General features: G+C 42.2%; 1 protein-coding gene across 2 annotated transcripts in view; it reads right to left on the bottom strand.

Annotated features, from left to right (window-relative positions):
• LOC134539386 (bone morphogenetic protein receptor type-2) overlaps nucleotides 1-16,594 on the bottom strand; it is a 141,197-nt gene extending 124,603 nt beyond the window's left edge. Inside the window, exons 1-2 of one of the 2 annotated variants that reach the window (XM_063381377.1) lie at nucleotides 16,344-16,594; nucleotides 14,888-15,044 (exon numbers count right to left, since the gene is read on the bottom strand). In XM_063381377.1, the coding sequence (XP_063237447.1) occupies nucleotides 14,888-14,939 (52 nt within the window). In that variant the 5' untranslated portion in view covers nucleotides 14,940-15,044; nucleotides 16,344-16,594. The remainder of the gene's footprint in view (nucleotides 1-14,887; nucleotides 15,045-16,343) is intronic. The other variant, XM_063381379.1, reaches the window with a different exon arrangement.
• Nucleotides 16,595-22,841: the final 6,247 nt, after the last annotated feature.

Raw genomic sequence — 22,841 nt, 5'->3', positions numbered from 1 at the left:
AAAGTATTTTCAACATAATTCTTTTTTAAAAATGATATCATGATGTTTTTAACTTAAATTTATAAACAAATGTTTACGCACTACAGTAGTTGAGATAAAAAGGGTCTGAAATAAAAAACATCAGTACCGTGGTAACGCGTACGTCCTCTGGGACAATACCAGACATGGGACTGATGACAAGGTCCTGATTCATAGGACATAAATTTGAGGTTATAATTGAAACTAAAATTTCTACTGGTATTTTCCATTATTAGAATGATACATTTTAAGAAATTATAGTCAACTATGTATAAATAAAAATAAAACTGGTACGTAAGAAATTAGGACTTACAGGCCTGAAATTTTTACTGGACTGGTACATGCACACGTGATAACCTCACCGCTAACACTGGAATCGTAATGGCTACTGTGCCAATGGCACGCTCCGCATCTAACTACACTACCAACATTCAAAAGTGTTCTGGGATTCTACCTTTATTAAATAATATTTTGGGGGAATTTCAAATTTTTAAATTGCACAATGGACTGACGAGTGAAAATGAACACAAAGTTGGTTGATTTTTTAATAATATCTAGTTACAGATTAAAAAGGTGAAATTCACCAAATAAATTATTACACATATTAAGACATTGTATTGAAATAATAAGATTTGTAATAAATTGAAAACATTTTTAAAAACAATCACTTGATTGCGACTTTTTTTTGATTTCGAAACGCCAAAGAACTGACGTTTTGAGGATGTATTTTGTTATTTTACAAACTGGCTTGGAGTAAGTAATTTAAATTGAGTGAATAAATAAAGGGGGCTTAGATATTTTATAATTTAATGATACATATATGTTAATAAAATGTCTTATCTATTCACTGAAGACATTAGTTACCAAACTTTCATAGAATCACCCTTATATTGTATCTCGCTACAATGACGGGAGATGGAGATACAACAATGAAACCACATTTCTTCACAACCAAGTGCAATCAATATAAGATGAGCTCCCACTTCTACCAATACTACTATGTACCATCTATATAATCTAATCTATTTATTCTATCACAATCAATAACTATTTCACGATTTATGATAACTTTCTTGTTACATGATGTGATAATTAAAGAAAAAACTCAAGAGTGCGATTATACACACCGGGACGTGTTGTGTGTGTGTGTAATTTCTCTCTTTTTTTTATAAATTGTTACAACTTACCTCAATTTTATTTTAAATGTAACCCAACTTGTCTTGCAAATTTCTTTGTTCCTTATCTTTTTTTTGTTTTTTGTTTTATATGAAATTATAATATACATTACATTTGTGTTGGCATAGATATTTTGATTAATTTATGTAAATGTTATGCCAGTTCTTGTCTAAGTGCATTGCACTTGGTGCTTGTCTTGTGGTGCCTGCTATCTGCTGGTGGTGTCTGCCTGCCTCCAGAGCCTACACTGTCCTAGTACCTGTCTGTATGTCGTGCCCACCTGAAAAGTTTCCCCGATTGTTGGTGGCACTGGCGGATCCAAGGGGGGGGGGGGGGGGGGGGGGGGCATCAGGGGCAAGTACCCCCCCCCCCCCCAACCAAAACCAGTAGTCTGCTACATTAATATTGCCGACAAAAATTATTGTTTCTGAAACCAATAAAATATTTTAATATAATTAATGAATTTCTTGTAGAATCATAAAATCTGGTGGTTGGATGTTATGTGTAATGTGAGTAGATTAAATACAAATTTAGTAATTTTAAGACATATTTTCTCTGGCTATTCTGAAATCCTAGAGTGCCCCCTCCGAGGTGAACCTCTGGATCCGCCAGTGGTTGGTGGGCATGTGACTAAATAAATAAATTTAAAAAAAAGGGGGGGTTGTCTGTAAAGTCGGTTTACGTACAATAATTTTGCGTGATAACGTCCTTTATAAACAGTTGACAAAACAGTTCACGTGTAGGTTGTGTGCTGCCGCTGTCTCTCTTCTACTCGGACGCATCGGCCGACGCCCGACGGAGTGGAAGAGAGATAGATGCGTCACAAGCCGATTGTGCCTCTCTATCGCTTGTTCCGCGCTCTCGCTTGCACGCTTGGCTCAGGCGGAACGTGACAGTGAGTCATGCTTTTTCCGTGCGTGCAGCCGGCGTTCATCGATTTGTAAGAAGTTAACACGTCAATAATACATGTCATAAATGATGTTCATCCTAGTAAACAATCTTTCCCTCAGCAATTTATGGAGGATTAACTACCATTGAAAATTTTTTACTGTTTGCTTCACCTTATAGTGTCCTTGACTACAGTTTCAGCTATTTTTATTATAAAAATACAACTCCCATATTGTTCTGAAATGATAAGGGACGGTCTTACAAGCCTTTCATGTGTGTCAACACTACTATCTGTGCGCTTCGAGCCGTTACGCAGTACTTGTGCTATTTGCAACAGCACAAGCTAAACAGTGGAACTTTAACAACTCTGTGTTTGTATTCTGTAAATGTTAAGGTAATAGTGATAAGTGCTGTTTGTCAGTTTCTTTAAGTCAAAAGGTGCGTTATTAACAGACGTGTATTTAATGTAAAATAAATAAAATAAACACTAAATTATCTTCAACTTCGCATGGAGGTCAGATACTAAAATGCAAATAATTTTTTGTCACTTTCACTGATAAACAAAATCCTTGAGCAAGTTCCATTTTTATTGACCCCCCCCCCCCCCCCCCCACACACACACACACACACTAACACAAACCAAGGTAGTGAAAGCGGTTCTTCAAAAATATCAATTCACACAAAAATGTCAATTCATACACTGCTCAAACATGATTTTTAAACTAACATATCAGACAGTACATAAGTTATTAGACTTTTAAATAAATAGTGTTGTCCCCTGTCATCACATTTTTGTTGAATGCACATTTCAACAAAATACATAACATGCAGAAATGATAATAAAATTTTTCCTTCATCATAAGAACACAACTGTACTATTGTCATTCACATCAACAATATGTAACTGTGACTAACACCAATCTGAAAGAGGAAATGTATTAATACAATAAGAACTCAAATGTATTTATCCCTTTTTAGCAAAAACCAGGCAGTAAATCAATAAAAATTTGGTATTATTATGTAGATAATTGTTTTAATTAGAGAGTTTAAAATATTTTGAATTAAAATAGTTTATTACTGATAAATATATTTATTGAAGTGTTACATTATCTATAATATTATTAAACTGTAAAACGTAGTAAGTTTGTCTGGTTGTTTGTTCAAGCATAACAAAAAATTACTGAACCAATTTTGATGAATCTGTTTTTGTTTAAAAGCTTATGATTAGTCTTAAATATTATATATATATAATCTCGCTACGATAACGGCAACCTGAGATATAACAATAAAACCACATTTTATCACAACCAAGTGCAACCAATATAAGGTGTAACTCCTATTTCTACTAACCACCACTTCTGTCAATATACTATTTACAACATACATAATCTAATTTATTTATTCTATCACAATCAATTGAATTTCTATTTCCCAATAAATAACATTTTTTGTTACATAGCGTGATAATAAGAAGGAAAAAAATCACTCGGTGCTTGAGCAAGATTGCACGGCCTAATGCATTGCCACTGCTAGATACGCACTATGGAAAAGACCTACTTGTCTTGTAACTACAATATTTTTAATTCACTGCGTTTTCCATGTTTCGAAGAAACCTTTTCGATTCTCTTGAGTTTTCCCCACTCTCCAGGTTTTCTGTCTACAGGGACCCTGTCTCAAAGAATAGTACGAGTTCAAATGACATGACTTTAAGAGATATGAACTGATGTGATCTCTCGGCCTGAACGGTGAAAGCTCTCCGGAGCATAGCCAATAGCCAGGTACCGTCTGGTAATGCCGTCAAACCAGTCTCTGCGGCACGCTAGCACCATTTTCAAAGTTACGTACTTCCTGAACACACCTCGAACATGATGGCGAGTGATGTCGCGACTCATGATTATTGTGTTTGAGGGGAGAGGAGTGTGACTAAACGGGTGCTAATTGAAAAATTTATTATGTTTTAACATGATGGCAACAATTAGGCAGTGCGTCTGGTGCTGTGTAAATACAGGCGTGATACCAACATTCTCTTGCTGAGCTTCAAAACCAGGACCTTTTAAGTCAATTTCAATTAAATAGACTAAACAGAAGATGTTTAAACAATTTAATAAATTCATGTAAATGATCTGAATATTAATTAATTATTTTTGATTTTATAACATCACAAAAATAAAATGCACTGGCTTATATCCAAGAATTATAGAAAAAGGCTATTTAGTTATTTTTCTACTCTTTTGAAAATTTTAGTCTTATTTTTAAGCTATAATGAAAAATATGTTGGTAATCATGAGCATAAATTGCATAACATAGTAGCACAGGAAAAATACTTTTCTTTGAATTTTGGAGAATTTATATGTTTTCAATGTTTTTTTTTTAATTTTTTCTAAATAAGAAATTAGATATTCTGGAATGGTTCTTAAGTCTCACTTGTCCAAGTATTTTGCATTCAGATGTCACAGCAACGCCTAACTTTGATGGCCCAAGCTTAAAACCATTGGGCTAAGAGTCAGTATGTCAAGAAACCATCCATTCCAACTTCGACTTCACTAGCTTTCCACTCTCTCGAGACACCTTTGTCGAACCTAACGCTACTTCACATAAAGTATGTAAATGAATAAATGCCAGAAATCCAAACCACACATCCTTCCCAATTGGTCACCTTCGTCGGTCGAAACTAGAGAGCCCTGAATAGTTTTGAATATGTAATTATGGGATTGCATTAAGCAAACAATTGTTTAAGGATACCTAGTTCATATGATCAAAACCAAGAATAAATATTATATTTTGGAAAAAATTTATACATCAATCTAAACATAATAAGGGTTTACCTTAAATGGGAATCACCATAGCTATTAAGAAATTTTTTTTTAAATTTATCTTAAAGCACACTGCCATCATATTAGGTACACTGTACCTATAATTACCGTACATCATCCGAAAGATAAAAATGCAAGTAATGATTACGTATGCTTTTCAAAGCATATCTTACAATTTGATGTTCAATGTCTCAATATTATTACAACTAATTGGTTTGATTTTATTTTACAAATATTATGTGATATTGTAGGTAGGTAGTTCTAAAATCATTGATAAAGTACAATATAAAAAAAAAGTTTTCTGTAGAATTTTTCAACTGAGAAACATCCTACCTACTATATGGCAACTATAAATCATACTTAACACACAAGTTGGAACACAACGAGAAAAATCACACAGTTGAACTGAACCCGCATGTTTCAGTAACACCTGAATTTCAGCAGTCTGATGTGGAGAAAACTAAGTAAACAAGCCTTACTGCGTGCAGGGGCGTAGCCAGAGGGGGGTTTTAGGGGTTCTAACCCCTCCCCCTTAGCCCTAATTTATTTCTTATCTGAAAGCAGGTTAGCTAAAAGCCTGGGTGTCTTACTGCTATCACCGGCCACTGCACTGGAGGGGAAGAGTAAGCGAGCCCTACCGATTCTCCTGCCCTTCCCTTACCCCTGTCGCGAGCAGAAGCTGTAAGGTTGTGACGCCGTGACGGGTCCCAAGCTTTCAAATATCTTACACCTATTGTATTTAACCAGCGCGGTAATTATAAGCAGGTGGTGACTGGGTAACTCTTCAAGCTAAAGCTAATTGTTTCCAGGAATAGGCCAGTTCTGCCGAAACCCAACCATTTTTATTCCTTTTTTTTTGTATTGTCGAGCTCCGAGCATGATTTATGATTTTGAGGGACGTGGACAAGGCACTTGGATTGATTAAAATATCTTTAATTAATTTCTTACTTCAACACTCAAAAAAATTTTTTTTTAAAAATTAATAATATTTTTACCATTACAATATTTAAATTTATATCACTATTTTACACCTTAAAATCCAAATTTTTCCGGGGGAGGACCCCTGGACCATGCTTCTTAAACCCCCCCCCCTCCCCCCATACACAAATCCTAGCTACACGCTACTGACTGTGTGTATACAGGAAGAATCTGGTGAAGCCCAAGTTTGGAATAACCAACAATAAGGTGACATTCCCTGCTTGCTATCTGGCTATTGTCAAAGGGATGTATACATTTGTGTCCAGAGTCAAACCATTGCTCGCAAAACATGTCTCTTAGCTGCTGTGCACGCATGTGTGAATATTGACAGGACATAGACAATTTTCTCCTTTCTCTTTTCATCATATTGACTTGTTTGAAGTGCTTGGCATTGTGGGAAAACAAACAAGGAGTCTAGCAAGATGGCGGTTTGTGTTAGTGGTTTGTAATTAGTTGTGGTGAAAATAAAATACATTATCCGGCAATAGATGTTGTTGAGTTTATACATCAAAACATAATTTTGGTCCTCCGGGCCGGATAAAAGATATGAGCAACCAGTTTTAAAAACATTTCTGTGTGTGTGTGCTATTGGTGTCATGGCGGCTTCAACAACCGAGTTACAGCTTATCATTTTTGACTATGTTATGGACAAAGTAAACGAAGTTAGTGCAATTTTAAAGGAAACAGCCAACAATCCAGATCTTTTTGAAGAATTTGCAATTGCGTTTGAAGAAGTCTCAGAAAAGAAAGACGAATTGCTGGCTAACTACTTTGCTTTGTGTGCAGTACCGCCGAAACCAGAAGTACGAACAGTTGATGAATTGGGGACAGCCTTTGTGACGTTCGAAAGGTTGTTTAGGCAGCTTCGTATTGAACATAATCGGTGTACAGTTAGAGCGGCAGACCTAACCTCTCGTGCAACAGTCTCACGTGCAGTCCTGCCTCCACTTCCTTTGCCGGTGTTTTCAGGAAGCAGGGCAGAATGGGCTTCTTTTTCTGAGCTTTTTAAATCCATTGTACATCAAGTTGTGTCACTCAGCAACGTGCAGAAACTGCATTATCTTATTGGATGCCTGAAAGATGAGCCAAGAGAGCTGGTAAGTAATTTACCCCTCACCAACGAAAATTACGAAGTAATTTGGTCATTGCTGGAAAAGAAATACCAGAATCTATGCATTGCTGCTACCATTCATGTTCAGAAAATACTTCATCTTCCATCTGTGCATTCTAACCCACCAGACTCATTATCCCGCTTTGTTAGTGTGGTGCAAGAGAATTTGAATGCATTAAGGGCTGATAATTTTCCAGTGTCTGAGTGGAGCTTTCTCCTACTGAATATTCTTCTTGAGAAACTAGACTTAAATTTACGTGAATCATTTGAAATAGCTGTGGAGCAAGATTTGCCCACTTGTGACCATCTCCTTGCATTCTTAGAGCGTCGTGCTGTGGCGAATGAAAATGTTAAACTACTTAGTGTTCAAGGGAATCATGAGGTTAAAACCTCTACAGTTGGTCGTAGCTACAACAGGACTGCAACATTTAGTGTGAAACCACCCTTTAGACCAACCAGTGGCCGAAGCACTGCCCTCGTAGCAGTTGGAAATGTTATGTGCTGTGCATTTTGTAACGAAAATCATTCACTTAGTAAGTGTGAACATTTTTTGTCTAAGAACATTGATGAGAGGATGCAGTTTGTGAAGGAGCAAAATATGTGTTTTAATTGTTTGAAAAAACATCATTATGCTCAGAGATGTTTATCAAAATTTTCATGCAATCATTGTCAAAAGAGACACCATTCAGTTTTGCACTTCAACCACAACAATCACCCAACTCAGCCAGAGAGTACTCAAAATGATACAAATGATACTCCAGCTTATGAACCATTTGTAAATAAATTACAATCACTACATCTGTCAGGTGATAATCAGGATCAATCAACTACCATTTTATTAACCACTGCTCTTGTGCATGTGAGAGATGGAAGTGGACAGTTTCAAGTGGTAAGAGCCTTGCTAGATGGTGCTTCACAAACTACATTTTTGACTGAAGATTGTGTACAGCGGTTGGGATTGAAACGTCATCGTCAGAATGTCGAAATTGCTGGTGTTGGACAGACTCCTGTGCCAGGGGCCAGAGGCATTGTCCATTGTTCAATAAAACCAGTGGATTCTCAACATATTCAGTTTAATGTAAAGGGCACAGTTCTATCTGAAATAACACATCCCATGCCTTGTTCAAGAATCTCACAAGGCTCAGTTACTCACCTCAAGGGTTTAAAATTAGCAGATCCATCATTCGACAAACCTGGGCCTGTTGACATGCTCCTTTCAGCTGATATCGTCAGTGAAGTGCTGACTGGAGCTAAATTACCAGGGGAGCCTAATGCTTTCCACTCTCTGTTTGGTTGGGTTGTGAGTGGTAAGGCCAAGTGTGAAACACATGTGAACCCACCTGTGTCATGCTTGATAAGAACAACTAACCTAGATGTACAATTACAGAAGTTTTGGGAAATTGAAGAAGTGCCATCAGTCGACCTTATATCAGATGATGACAAGAAATGTGAAGACCACTTCCTTGCAACACATGAACGCAATGCTGAAGGGCGATACATACTTCGTTTACCATTCAATCAGGAGGTGAAGGACATGGGTCATTCTTTGCACTCTGCTTTATCAAGATTTGAGCGCCTAGAGTGTAGGTTGAAGAAGTCACCTGATCTGGCGAGGGAATATAGCCAGTTTCTCAAAGAATATGAATGTTTAGGCCACATGACCCGCGTGACAAGCATTCAGCATATTCAGGGTCAAGATGATGAAATAGCCTATGTCATTCCTCATCATGCTGTACTCAAGGAATCAAGTTCTACCACAAAACTTCGTGTGGTGTTTGATGGGTCAGCAGCAACTTCTAAAGGCATCTCATTGAATGATTTGCTCCTTACTGGTCCAAAACTTCATAAAAACATTGGTGATATTCTTTTGAACTTTCGAACTAGGCCTGTTGTTTTCACTGCAGACATCTGTAAGATGTATCGACAGATTCAAATCCATCCTGATGACTGGAAATACCAGTGCATTCTATGGCGACCGTCTCCCGAAGAAAGTGTCCATGTTTATCAACTGAAGACTGTCACATATGGTTTAGCATCTTCTCCTTACCAAGCTTTGAGAACCTTGCAGCAATTGGCCTTGGACGAAGCCCAGAAATATCCTCAGGCATCAAAAACATTGTTAAGAGATGTGTTTGTAGATGACATTGTAACAGGAGCAAATTCTGTAGAAGAGGCAGTGCAACTTAAGTGTGAACTCGTGGACTTGTTAGCTCAAGGAGGATTTGAGTTACGTAAATGGTCATCCAACAATTCCAGTGTGTTGGAGGATATGCCTGTACCACATTGCGAGACTCTCAGAAGCTTTGATCAAGACACAAGTCCAGCAGTTAAGGTTCTGGGCATTCATTGGTGTCCCATCACTGACGAGTTTATGTACCACATCAATGTACCCCATCTATCTGTCAAAAAACGAGGAATTCTCTCCACCATTGCTAGGTTGTTTGATCCATGTGGATGGGTGTCCCCAGTTATAGTTTGGGTTAAAATATTGCTCCAGACTCTTTGGACACTGGGATTAGAATGGGATCAGCCAGTCACTGCAGAGGTTGCTCAACAGTGGTTACACTTCAGAACATCATTGTCTTCCCTGACTAATGTAAGGATTCCACGATATATCCATTTTCTGGATGCCTGCTGCATTCAGTTTCACGGATTTTGTGATGCCTCTGAAAAGGCATATGCTGCAGTGATTTATGTAAGACTTGTGGACAAAACTGGTATGGTCTCAACCCATCTAGTAATCGCCAAGTCAAAGGTGGCACCGCTAAAGACATTGTCCATCCCCAGACTTGAGTTATTGGGTGCTATGCTGCTTGCTAAATTGTGGTTATATGTGAACACATTGTTTGAGAGCAGATTGGACAATTTTACTATGTACATGTGGTCAGATTCAACGACTGTGTTGTCATGGCTTAAATCATCTCCTCACAAGTTTAAGGCCTTTGTAGCAAACCGTGTGTCCGAGATTCAAGCTATCACACCCCCAGGAATTTGGCGCTATGTTCCCTCAGTGTGCAACCCAGCTGACTTAGCACCCCGAGGTGTTTATCCTGATCAATTGATTGAGAGTTCTCTGTGGTTTCATGGTCCAGATTGGTTGGTAGATTCAGACACAGAATGGCCTGTAAACAAATTTGAGGTATCACCTTTCCTAGAGCTTCCAGAATGCAAGCCGGTGCAAAGTCAGGCCCTTGCAGTGCAAGAGGACAGACAAAATGAATTGGTGAAATTGTTGGAAACATTTTCATCATTTTCAAAACTTAAGCGAGTAACAGCATGGATACTCAGAGCCAAAAGTGTATTCTCAAAACTCCCGCATTGTGATTCTAAGATATTGAAGTGTGAGGAGATGCAGTCTGCACTGATGTTTTGGATCCATGTAGTGCAACATCAGTTTTTTATGAAAGAAATCAAACTCCTGAAGCGCAATGAATGTTCCAGTAATTTGCGGAGTTTGTATCCATTTATTGACTCCCTCGGAATTGTCAGGGTGGGCGGACGTTTGCAATATGCTTGTTTGCCTGAAAGTACCAAACACCCAGTATTGCTTCCAGGAAAATGTCATCTTTCAAAGCTTATTGTAACCTTTTACCATGTCACATATCTCCATGCAGGACCTCAAGCTACTCAATCTCTCATTCAAAGGCAGTTTTGGATTGTGGGTGCTCGACATCTCATTCGGCACTGTATTCATCGGTGTATCTCATGTTTCAGGTTGACTGCAAGGTCTCCTGCACCTCTAATGGGGAATCTCCCAAGTGTAAGATTCTCACAAGTGCGTCCTTTTCTGAAGGTTGGTGTGGACTTTGCTGGACCCTTTTCTTCTAAGACCACCAAAACACGTAAAGCCCCAATCAGTAAAAGTTATCTTTGTTTGTTTGTGTGTATGTCAAGTAAGGCAACACATTTGGAGGTTGTGTCCTCACTATGTACAGAAGCATTTCTAGCTGCTCTAAAAAGATTTGTATCTCTGAGAGGAACACCATCTGACATACATTCAGATCAAGGTAAAAACTTTATTGGTGCTGACAGACACATGAAAGAAATTCGTCAAGCCTTGTTTACTGAGCCTGCCTGGCAGATGCTGCAAGATCACCTAGCTGACCTCAACATTGTGTGGCACTTCAATCCTCCCGCTGGCCCACAGTTTGGAGGTTTATGGGAGGCAGCTGTCAAGTCGGCAAAGGTGCACATGAAAAGAGTTATTGGCAATCAAATACTCACATTTGAAGAACTGACCACACTCTTTACTGAAATCTCAGCAATTTTAAACTCAAGACCATTGTGCCCTTTGTCAGCAGATCCCTCAGAATTTGATGTTTTGACTCCTGGACATTTTTTGATTGGTGCTCCTCTTGTTGGCATACCGGAACAGGATCTATCCCACCTTTTGGAGAATTGTTTGGATAGATGGCAGCTCATCACCAAACTGAAGCAGTGCATCTGGAAACGCTGGAGCACCGAGTATCTCCACACGCTCCATCAAAGGACAAAGTGGAATACTGCAGTACCCAATGTTAAGGAGAATGTATTAGTGTTAGTGAAGGACTCGAACTTGCCACCCTTGAAATGGAGAACTGCCAGAGTTATCAAAACTCACCCGGGTAGAGATGGTGTTGTAAGAGTTGTCACACTGAGAACCTCTACTGGTGAAATTGTGAGACCTGTGACAAAAATTTGCCCTTTACCAATCTCCTAAACTTATGGACATAATCAGGAGCTTTTGTGATGTTGGATCTTATTCGTTTTGTGTTTTAGAATCAAGGTTATGTATGAAGTATGGAAAAAAAAAAAAAAGTCATTTTTTTTGGTGGGCGGTATGTGCACGCATGTGTGAATATTGACAGGACATAGACAATTTTCTCCTTTCTCTTTTCATCATATTGACTTGTTTGAAGTGCTTGGCATTGTGGGAAAACAAACAAGGAGTCTAGCAAGATGGCGGTTTGTGTTAGTGGTTTGTAATTAGTTGTGGTGAAAATAAAATACATTATCCGGCAATAGATGTTGTTGAGTTTATACATCAAAACAGCTGCAAACAGTCTCATCTCCTCTATTGAAGAGAGACCAATGCTGCCGCAGTAATTCAGCAGTGTTTTATTATTTTCTGTAAATTTTACTGTAAATCACCTACATAAATTTCTGCCAAGCAAATTTTTTATTTAAATTTATTAAATAGGAAATACAACGAACCAGCTAAAATTTCAAATCACTCATGATTTCAAAAGACAAGTTTTCAAATTAGACATGTTCTAGTGCAAAATCAAAATTCAACCCAACAACATAATTTACACCAGTTAAAAATAAACAAAGATAATGAAAAAAATCCGAGGCATTGGCTATGAATAAAGTTCCTGTTGGTTGATATAGTTTCGGTTGGTAGAAATCACAAATGGGGACATTCATGACATGAAATCAAACATGATATAACATATAAACATTATAAAACACAAAGCAGATGGTGGAAATGAATAGGAGATTATTAATTCTTAGTTTGCAAATGTACCCACACACCAGGCATAACAGTAACAATGAATACATAATTTTTCATGTAATAGTCATCAAGGGGAGGGGGAAGAATTGCTAATTTATAACTACATTAGTAAAATTATTATTTTAAAGATAACTTACAGAGGTTTCGTGTTAAAACATTTTTACAGTACTAAGTTACTAGCGAGAAACACAATGGTTAAATGGTCAGTGATCACTCATCTTCCACAAAATGTAATCCCGATTTGATTCCTGGCAGAACCAATCCCGGAACTTTTCCCAAAGAAAAAAAAAACATGAACAATGCAGTGAACAGGCAAGTTTACTTAAGGCTATTTATTCCACTCCCCAACCAGTGATGCATTCCGTAGCAGATTCATCTCACTATTCCACCCCCAAATTACATCTCTCCAGTCTGTCTCACGCTTAATTCACAGTACAGAGCAAATGGTGAACATTCATACTACCCAGCATATTAACATTTAAACTCTTATTTATACACCATCATTAATTATAGTATGTTTAATTATTTTTTATTTTACTATATTTGATGATTTTTTTAATACTATAAAATAGTGTCTCTTGACAGTATTATTACAATTTATTGTAGTCATTCTGACGGACAAAAAAAAAATTATTATTTCACAGGAGAAACTCGTTGAAGCACTCAGTATTAACAAGGCATTGCATAAAAATATGTTCTATGTTCAAGAGAGCCCAACTTTTTAATATTAAATGATATAAAAAAATTGTTCAATAACAAAATCAGTAGAAACCATGATGGTATCTTTCATTACATCTTCTTACAAATAAAAAAAATTATATTATCAGATGATACTCTTGAAGATGATACAGGCCACACGAACCCCGGGTTCGGGCCCAAAGAGAACGAGGTCATCCAGACGCAGATCGCCGAGATGTTGCGCGATGGTGTCATTGAACCAAGTGAGTCCTGTTACAATTGTTTGATTGTGATGGCCAGTAAGGAGGACGGTAACAGGAAAATGTATTTCAAAAATTCTCATTCCAAATTCTACCTTACAAAATACAAAGTTCCAGACACATTAAAAAAAAAGTTTTGTCTGAATCTGAATATCTGACTGGCAACAGAGCACGCCTAACAAAAGGACTATGTTACGAACCCTGCCTACCTGGGCAAACACACAGTGCGCAGAGCTTCAGGAAAAACAACGCAATTTGAAAACTACTCAAGATTTCAAAGTGGGGTCTGTTTACAAAAAGCATTTAGGAATTTTCTGAGGGCCAGTAAGTAGTTTGGTTTCCGAATTAAGTTTTTAAAATGTATTTTTAGAAGAGTTATAACGGATAAAAGGTGTGTTTTCAAAGTAATCTGGTACAGATTCTTGAAAGCATTTAAGGGACTTGTAATACACCTTTATCTTCATTTCTCCGCCATATAATGTTACAATCACCGCTCAAATCTCATAGTTGCCCTATGTACTGCGACAAGACTGCGCACCAGTTCAGATCCTTGCGCTTGGAGGTGATATCGCACTAGAAGCACAGCGAGCGTCAGGCTTATCACCCCTCCTCGCTAACACAGACGAGGCAGGCCTCTTAATGGCAGAAATTGTGTATCGGGAAAAGAGAGTAAACAACCTTTTAAATGCACACTGCAAACTCAGGATGAGACACACTACAGTGACTCTCGATGTAGAAGAGGTATTAACTAATGATTGTGGGAAACAGTTCTGGCCTGCGACCGTGAGGTGAGCAGGTCGGCTGCAAGTCTGGAGTCACGATGCCACGACGGGTACGACACCACAGGCCCGACACGCTCAGCAGCCAATGAAACACAAGGTCGCCGCGACGTCCACCAGACAAGATACGTATCCCGATGGCCGGCAAGAAATCTATTCTATTTCTAGTTTTGTCGTGTCGATCCGTACGACACAAAAGCCAAACGCAAACCTCACAAAACCAAACTTCAAAAATTATTTACCTACTTGATAAATCTTTATGATAAAAAAAATTAAATTTTGTTTTACATTTATCGTGTGACTTCGTCCGTTTGTATGAACATATATCATTGTGTTTATATGTTCAATGTTATTACTGTACAATGGTCAAGATTCAAATTAAGAATGGACGAGTTCAGCAAAGAACTTTTAATTATAAACATTTACGCCAGTGGCATTTTGTATAACACTGGGTTGAAGGACGACAAAAATCAGCCAAAAAGAAAAAAGAAAAAGCATGGACTGAGAGAGCATGTTCTACACTGTTTCCAGCACATTATATACATACTGAAAGATTTGCCGACAGCCAAAACAGAGCTTGACGTGTTGAAGTTGTCGTGGTATTGTGTCGGGCTGGAGCTGTGTCTCGGGTCTGTCGTGGCACCGCGACCCCAACTCCGACACAACCAGAGCCAATGGAGACGGCCACTCACCTTCGGCATGATTCAAGGCTGCGACCATGAGCACGAGCAGAGACTTGTCCATCCTACCGCCTGTCTGGCCAGCGGGGAGCTCAGTGCGTCAGTCCCATCCTCGAGGCCCGAGCCAGTCGCAGGCACCCTAGCCACCGGGACCGCGGCCGCTCCACTCCTGCAACAGGGATGCCGCTCCTGTCACCACAGCACACGCAATTCCACACACAGCCCAAACTGTTTCCTTTCCGAACAAGAGTTGTTTGGATAACATTTGAAATCACAATTTCTAAATCTTGTTGATTCCTTTTTACTTAAAAGCTCTTAAATTTTACCTTTAAAACACAAAAAAAAATATTATAAAAACAATTATTTCAAAAGCACAATACAAGAAATTTTCATATGCCCCTTGTAAACTTAAGGAATTAAAAAAAAAAAAAATTATTTTACTCATCAAGCAAGCTATTCAACAATCTGCATTAAAGACAGACAGACAACTCTTTAATGAACAAATGAAAGACGTCCAAAATGACCATTCTTTCTGCCTAAGAAAACTAGCAATTACAGTACAGTGATGCTCAAAAGTTCCGCAGGAAGGTAAAGACGTTTGGTGTTGGCTAAATGCATTAGCAATCAGCATTCCGGTATACAGCATAGTGTACGGTTCGTTGTTGTACGTTTATACGTTTGGTTTGGGGCAATCAGCGCAGCGTTGACTGTTTGCGAGTACAGTGCTGCCATTACAAATTTAACAAACAGCAATAACATGACAGAATTTACATCCACAAAGATGAAAAATATGTTAAAGGTTTATGAGCAGGTGAAAAAAATTGCTGCATACTGTGCACATATACCAAAGGCGCTTTCACCACAGATATGAATTGAATACGAAGATCTTTCTACGGTTTAACAAGCAACTGCCTGAAACTGGAAGTGATATACACAAAAAACTTCAAATAGCCAAGTCCTAAATGTCTGCGCCAGGCTAAGTTCCTGCTTCCTGTGGAGCATTTCAACACAACTGCTATTCAATCTCGCATCCTCTCAACCAGTGAAATAGTCCGCTGCAACCCCCACCCCCCCCCCCCCCCCCCGCCCCCTAAAAAAAAATGTGCACTATTGTTCGCGCCTGTAACTTCGCAAGGTTTCGTTTTCAAACGTACGTTCCTTTACAAAAATTTATTGTTTTGGCATTCTCTGCCACCCGTAAGTTATGCCCGGTAATTTTGCTAAAATACTATATATTATTGTACCGTATGTATGACAAAACACCACAAACACTGTAAACAGTAGGTTAGCCGAACATTCAAACTGATGCAAATTGGATCTTAGGAAAACTTGACTAAGTTTAAGAGCGTAATAGTTCGTGTCTTGAACCCCCACCCCCCTTGAAGGCAACGGACACACAACACATTCTCCAAAAAATAATATTTTTGACTTCTGCAAGTTAAACAATATTTCCAACAAATTTACTAACAATTAAGTTCACGATCCATTATCTTTGGTTACGTCACAGTTTAACAACAAATGTCCAATAACTTGTTTATTTTTATTTTTCAAAAAAACACTGCACTAGTAATGTCAAAATTGCACATACTCGAATTAGCAAAACTCCTGCCTTTTCTATGACTCCTGCACCGAACTAAACACCAATTCTATGCTCAACACAAGACTACAATCAATCAAACAAGAATTCCCTATATAAAGGGAAATATAATCTCAAAAAAAAAAATTAAAATTAGTTACAATTTGTGTACATTTACTAAACGTGATGCAGAGAGACTAGCGCTTCAATTAAGCTGTAGCAAAAAGAAAAACTAATTTATTTAATTTTGGCCAAATTTATTATTTTCTGTGTGGAAAAAAAATACAAAACGAAAGACAGCGAAAAGGATTCCAAACTTGTACAAGCTATTATTATTATTATTGTTAAAAATATTTGTTTTTAAAAATTAAAAAAAGAAAATTTAACTAATAGGTCACCAAAAGCCATGATGAAATATCTGTTGTTAATAGTATTGAACCCAAGAAATTTCACATATGCATGATTACATGATAAAAGTGTGTCCTTTTTATTTTATTTAATTCATTGATCCACTATTTTTAAAGACGCCAAGCACATTGTCTGAAGTAATGTGTTGTCATTGTAGTAACTTATACAACTAACTTCTTTTCCAAAATTGGCTACTTTTAATGACAGATATTGAAACTCATAGTTACTAACCATCAAAAAATTATCAAAAAAACTTTTGGTAAAATTATGACCAAAACAATATTGCAATGAAAAAGCTAAAAAGTGACATTATCTCAATATCATTGGAAGCATATCTTCTATGTATTAGAATATTAAGTTAAATTCAGATCTTTTGTGGCACATTAAAAAGATTTTTTGGTTACTTTATATTATTAATTAAATTTTAATGTGTGTTAAATTTAAATTGATGTAAGTAATATTGGTCACTATCAATTGCAAGAAACTACCTAGAGTTGGCCGACACTATATGTCTAATCTGATAGTGCAAGTCCATATGTAGCATTTCATAACCTCACATGACCTGACGTCGCACCGCCTGTGACAGTGAAGTCCGGTCTCCACACCTCCAGTACCAGACCACGCTGCGAGACAGCACCCCTAGCCTGGCCTATGCAGGCTGACAGTGCCCCCCCTCCTCGGCCAGCCGCGGTCAACGGAGTCAACAACGGGTCATCAACTAGGACGGACGTGCCATTCCCCGCGTTTCCCATTTGTTCAAGTAACAACCGTTAGGTAATTACATGCGTGTGTTTATTGTGTTCAGCCACCATACCCTAATCAATAGCCTAGGAGCTTAGTAGTGCACGCTGGGGCTGACGACCCAGCACAACAATGGCTAGACGCTTTAAGACTAGCCTGGCACTTTCCCGGAGAACTAACACATCAACAGAGACACCAGCAACTACTAGGCTCATCCCAGGTATCGAGCTCAAGACCCCGGGTGATGGCAGACCTAATTAGGGACTGATTGTCAGTCACATAGAACAGGTCTCTTTGACCATAGCACTCTAATTTTAATGTCGGAAAACACCATCTGCAACTAATGTCATAATAAAAATTCACAAAAAGTGAAGCATGAAGACTATAACCTTAAGTACCTCGTTTTTGTGCTGAAGCCCAGGTAAAAACTTATCGATAAATGCTCATGCTGATGAAATGCACCACCTCAACAAGTCAAGTGTGGCACAATGATTCTTTACATAATTATTTTTCCAGTCGTTAATGTACAAATGTTATGTGTTTAAAAGAATACAAATATTCAAATTGACACATTATACATTATTTGTCCTTTTTTTACCTTCTTCATTTTGCCATCACCCGACCTATGTGAAAGGCCTGGGGGGTACCTGACGGGCGCTACGGGCGTCGCGGTGCTCTTGTTGTCCGGAGGAGCACCAGGCTAGCGGACTGCTAGGCCGTTGATGTTGGGTCGTGGGTACTCTGGCCCCGCGTGCCCCGCCAGGTACACGGCTTAAATCTACCATGAATGGTTCTCTCTTGACTGTGAAGGCCGCTCGGCCGTGTGGAGGACGGGAGACTCCGGAAAATTAGTATACACGAGTTGGTGAGAATTACCTTTAATCTAGTCCCGCTACAAAACACTCTCACCAACACTTGGCGACGTCTAGCCGTGACGTCGTACCTCCGTGCCTCTGGGTTAAAGCCCGGATCACAGCCCTGTCCGCAGCGCGCCGCGGCTTTGGGAATGACGTCACTTCCGCTCCGTGCGCGCGAGAGCAGTGCGCCGGCGTCCTGGTCTCCAGTCCCGTGCGAGCCACCTTCGAGGCTAGACGCGGCCGCGAGACGCTCCATAAACTCGCCGCTATTATCGCTTTTGGATTCTGTTCTATAGTGTGTATAATCTCTTTTTTATCGTTTTCTTTACCGTGTGCGTGAGTGTTGTTTTGTATCTGGCGTGTCCGCGGGCCAAAACACGTGGACTAACACAACTAGCCTGCACCGCACATTTCTCCAGCGCGCGACGTCCCTCGGCAGCTACACGGGCCGGACGGTCCACCCCTGCCTCCCCACAGGAGGCTGCTCTACGCGAGAGAGCTGGCGCCGGGCAACACTAGAAAACGGCCGAGCGACGTCCGCCACGTCTCCACGCATTCTACGGAGGCAGGTACGCGACATTTGGCGCCCGTATGTGTGGCGAACTGCAAGTCCACAGGAGAGCGCGTGCAGTGCGGGAAAAGAGTGTACAGTGAGTGATCAGACAGCGTGAAAATCCACCTGGGACAATGGATGGATTCACTTATTCACCTAGACAGTACTTCTGATCTCATCAACGCGAGGACGCAACCATTCCTTTCCCACGTTTTCAACACCTATCAGTTTCACGGTTCAGCTGATAACGCATCGCCGTCTCCCGTCCCGCAACCGGATTATATTTCCCGTCGATTCACCACCACCCCCCTCCAACGGGATAACGCACCGTGGTACCCCCTCCTTTTTCACCCTTTCGCCGTTCTGCCATCGGTGATCTTCGGGGCGCGCCGGCGGTGTTCGGGCGGGCGCGGTGATAGCCTGCGCGGGCAGGCTGCGCAGACGGAGCGGCCACGTGGGCCCCGTGTTTGTAAACAATGCTGCCGCGCGGGTTGACAGTTACGTGCGCGACGTGTCAGCTACCGAAAGGAATGGACCTTGTGACAGGAGAGTGGCAGTGTCGGAACACGTGTACGTGCGCGCCACTGAGGCGCAGTGAGGTGAAGACAGAAACTGCTGAGGGTGTGTTGTTATGGGACAGGGATACATCATCAGAGCAGATGCATAGGGTAGCCCCAAACACAGCAAGTGCCGTGTACCGGGAAAAAGGGGGATGTGACGAGTGTAGAGGCTGCTCGGGCAACCGCGTCGGGTCGATGTTACCGAACCAGAATCCACCATCGCCGAACCTAATTGACTGGGACACACCTACGAACTCGGCAGCGCCGCCAGTCGCGTATGCTGTGCGGGTTGCCACAGGGGCTGGGCGCATAGTGCTGCCAGAGTTTAGCGGGCTCGTGCACGAAGACCCACGGGAGTTTGTGCGGTGGTGTGAGAGGCGCATGTTACAGTGCAGTGTGCCGGTAGAGGTGTGGACCCAGCGCACAAGCGAACAGTTGCGTGGTCAAGCTCGTGAGTGGTGGACTCTGTAGGGGCGATACGATATGCAGTGGCGGGAGTTCTCCACGCGTTTCATGCAGCGATTTGATGACCGCCAGGCAGTCTTGAGCTGCAAGGCCCGTTTCTACGGCGAGGCGCAGAGGGACACGGAATCGGTGGAGAGATTCCTGGCGGGCAAGTTGCAGCTATATCGTCGCATAGCCCCAGGGGAAGCGCCGGAGCAAGCGTTGCCAGACGTGACCGCGTTAGTGCGGGAAGAATTACAACCCTTCCTCAGGCCGTATTGCAACGGGTCTGTTGAAGAATATGTGCGACAGGCCGTAGCCACGGAGGGCAACCTGCAGCGCCTTCTGGGGCGACGGATAACTATGACCACTCCCGGACGAGAGCCCAGACACGAGTACAGAGCGCCCGCTCTCCCAAAGGGAGACATGCAGCTCGAACGTCCACGGCAGATGGTAGCACGGGCAATCGAAGGCCCACCGAGTGGCAGACGACAGACCACCGCACCAGAGTGGCGGAACGCGGGGAATCGGCGGGACGGAGGCCGACCACCCCAGTGTCGCCTTGGATGCCCGCAGGACACGTTCCATTGGCACCAGGACTGCCCAAGACAACAACAAAAACAACAACAACAACTGGCAGGAAATGGGCAGCAGGGGGTGTAGGACCAACAGTTCTGCCCCCCACACCACCTAACCTCCTTCCCGAAGCCACGGCCGAGACATGCATAACACTGGGACAGCTCACTACCCCAGACGACCGGCTGATGCGGGTACCCGTAACTCTGAACGGGAGACCGACGGCTGCTCTCGTAGATCCAGGTGCGAGCCACGTGTTCGTGGCCCAACACTTGGTGCCGCCAGTGGACGTCACACCGAGACGCTGTGCACTGCGTCTGGCCACGAGCACCGGAGTCGGGACAGCCATCGGGGACGCCATCATAACGGTGAGTGTGAGGGAGCTGGTTACCCAGACGGCAGCAGTTGTAGTAGAGGGACTCAGGGAGGACCTAGTGCTGGGACAGCCTTGGTTGGTAGAGCATGACACAGTGATAGCGCCGGCCTCTGGGCTAGTGAATGTTGGCAAACATGAGCGCCTGGCAGTGTATGCACTAGGTAGAGCACCACCTCCCCCGAGAGAGCCCACGAAGTTAGAAGATGTGGACAATGATGTACCCCCAGAGTATCAGGATGCATTCAGGCGGCTCATAAGGGAAAGGCAGAGCATCTTCGCCACTGCCGACCCACTCAGGCGCACAACGGTGACAGAACACCGAATCCCCACTATGCACGACCAACCAGTGTATGAGGCCCCCAGGGGATATGGTTTCCGCGAGCAACGGGTGATACGTGAGCAAGTGCACGAAATGTTGCGAGATGGTGTCATTGAACCCTCCAACAGCGCATACAACTCACGCATCATCCTTGCTGCCAAGAAGGATGGGACCATGCGCTTCTGTGTGGACTTCCGTCCCCTGAATAGTGTCACCATTAGTTCTCTACCACCGCAGATCAGTGTGGACGAGGCCTTGGCAGGCCTGGGCAATGCACGAGTGTTCACGACCCTTGACTTACGTTCGGGGTATTGGCAGGTGCCAATACACCCAGGTGACAGAGAAAAGACTGCGTTCACGGTGCCCGATGGTAGACGATTTCAGTTCTGTGCCATGCCCTTCGGGCTCAAGTGCGCGCCGGCCACATTTCAAGCTATGATGGCCCGCGTACTGGAAGGGTACATTGGCCAGTTCGTGACAGCCTACCTCGACGACGTGATTGTGTACTCCAAGACCTGGGAGGACCATGTGCAGCACCTGTCCCTGGTCCTGGAGCGGCTCCAGATGCACCACTTGACATGTGCCACACAGAAGTGTCACATTGGACGGAGAGAGGTGGAGTTTTTGGGGCATGTGGTGGATGCTGAGGGAAATCGTCTGCACCCGATGCACCTGGCGAAAATTGCAGAAGCTGAACCCCCTAGAACCCGCAAGCAGTTGCAGAAGCTCTTGGGCCTCGCCAACTGGCTGCGGATCTATATCCCGCAGTTCTCCACGCTCACTGCCCCTCTGACAGATCTTTTGTCACCACGACAGCGCTACCACTGGACACCGGCTGCACAGCAGGCGCTGGACAGCTTGAAGGCGGCTTTTCTCCGATGCCACACTCTGTCACGGATAAACCCCGAGAGGACGCTGTACGTGCAGACGGATGCGAGCGCCGAGGGGGTGGGCGCGGTGCTATATCAACGAGACGAAAATGGGGACAGGTGCATAATCGACTACGCCAGTGCCAAGTTCGGCCGCGCGGAACGGAATTACCACAGCAATGAACAGGAGTGCCTGGCTGTGGTATGGGCACTGAAGAAATACCGTCCCCACCTCGAGGGTAGGCAATTTGTATTGCGCACGGACAACCAATGCCTCACATGGTTGCGGACCCTCCAGGGGCGGAAAAGCAAACTCGTGAGGTGGGCGCTGTTTCTACAGTCGTTCGACTTCGTTATGGAGCACGTTCCAGGAGTAGAAAACGAGCTGCCGGATGCCCTGTCACGGGACCCTGAGGAGGGATCGTGCCTGAAGGACGAGGTATCTTGGGACGAGATACTGCCACCTGGCCGTGAGACGGATCACCACCACCCAAGGGACTCAACCTGCCGCCTGCTTGCTCTAGGTGTAGACGACGACCCGCCTCCTGCGGACATGGTCGAGCTGAAACGTCGGGTGAACGATGCCCAACGCACCTCTCAGGATGCTGAGCGCAGACGCGCAAAGCAAATAGCGGAACCATGTGAGACCTGGACTACGAGGGACGGTGTGCTCTACATACGAGGACT

The sequence above is a fragment of the Bacillus rossius genome, chromosome 15 (genome assembly GCF_032445375.1).
Source record: "Bacillus rossius redtenbacheri isolate Brsri chromosome 15, Brsri_v3, whole genome shotgun sequence".
NCBI classification, from domain to species: domain Eukaryota; kingdom Metazoa; phylum Arthropoda; class Insecta; order Phasmatodea; family Bacillidae; genus Bacillus; species Bacillus rossius.
Note: the sequence above shows the minus strand (reverse complement) of the source record. Positions and strands in the feature narration are given on the sequence as shown.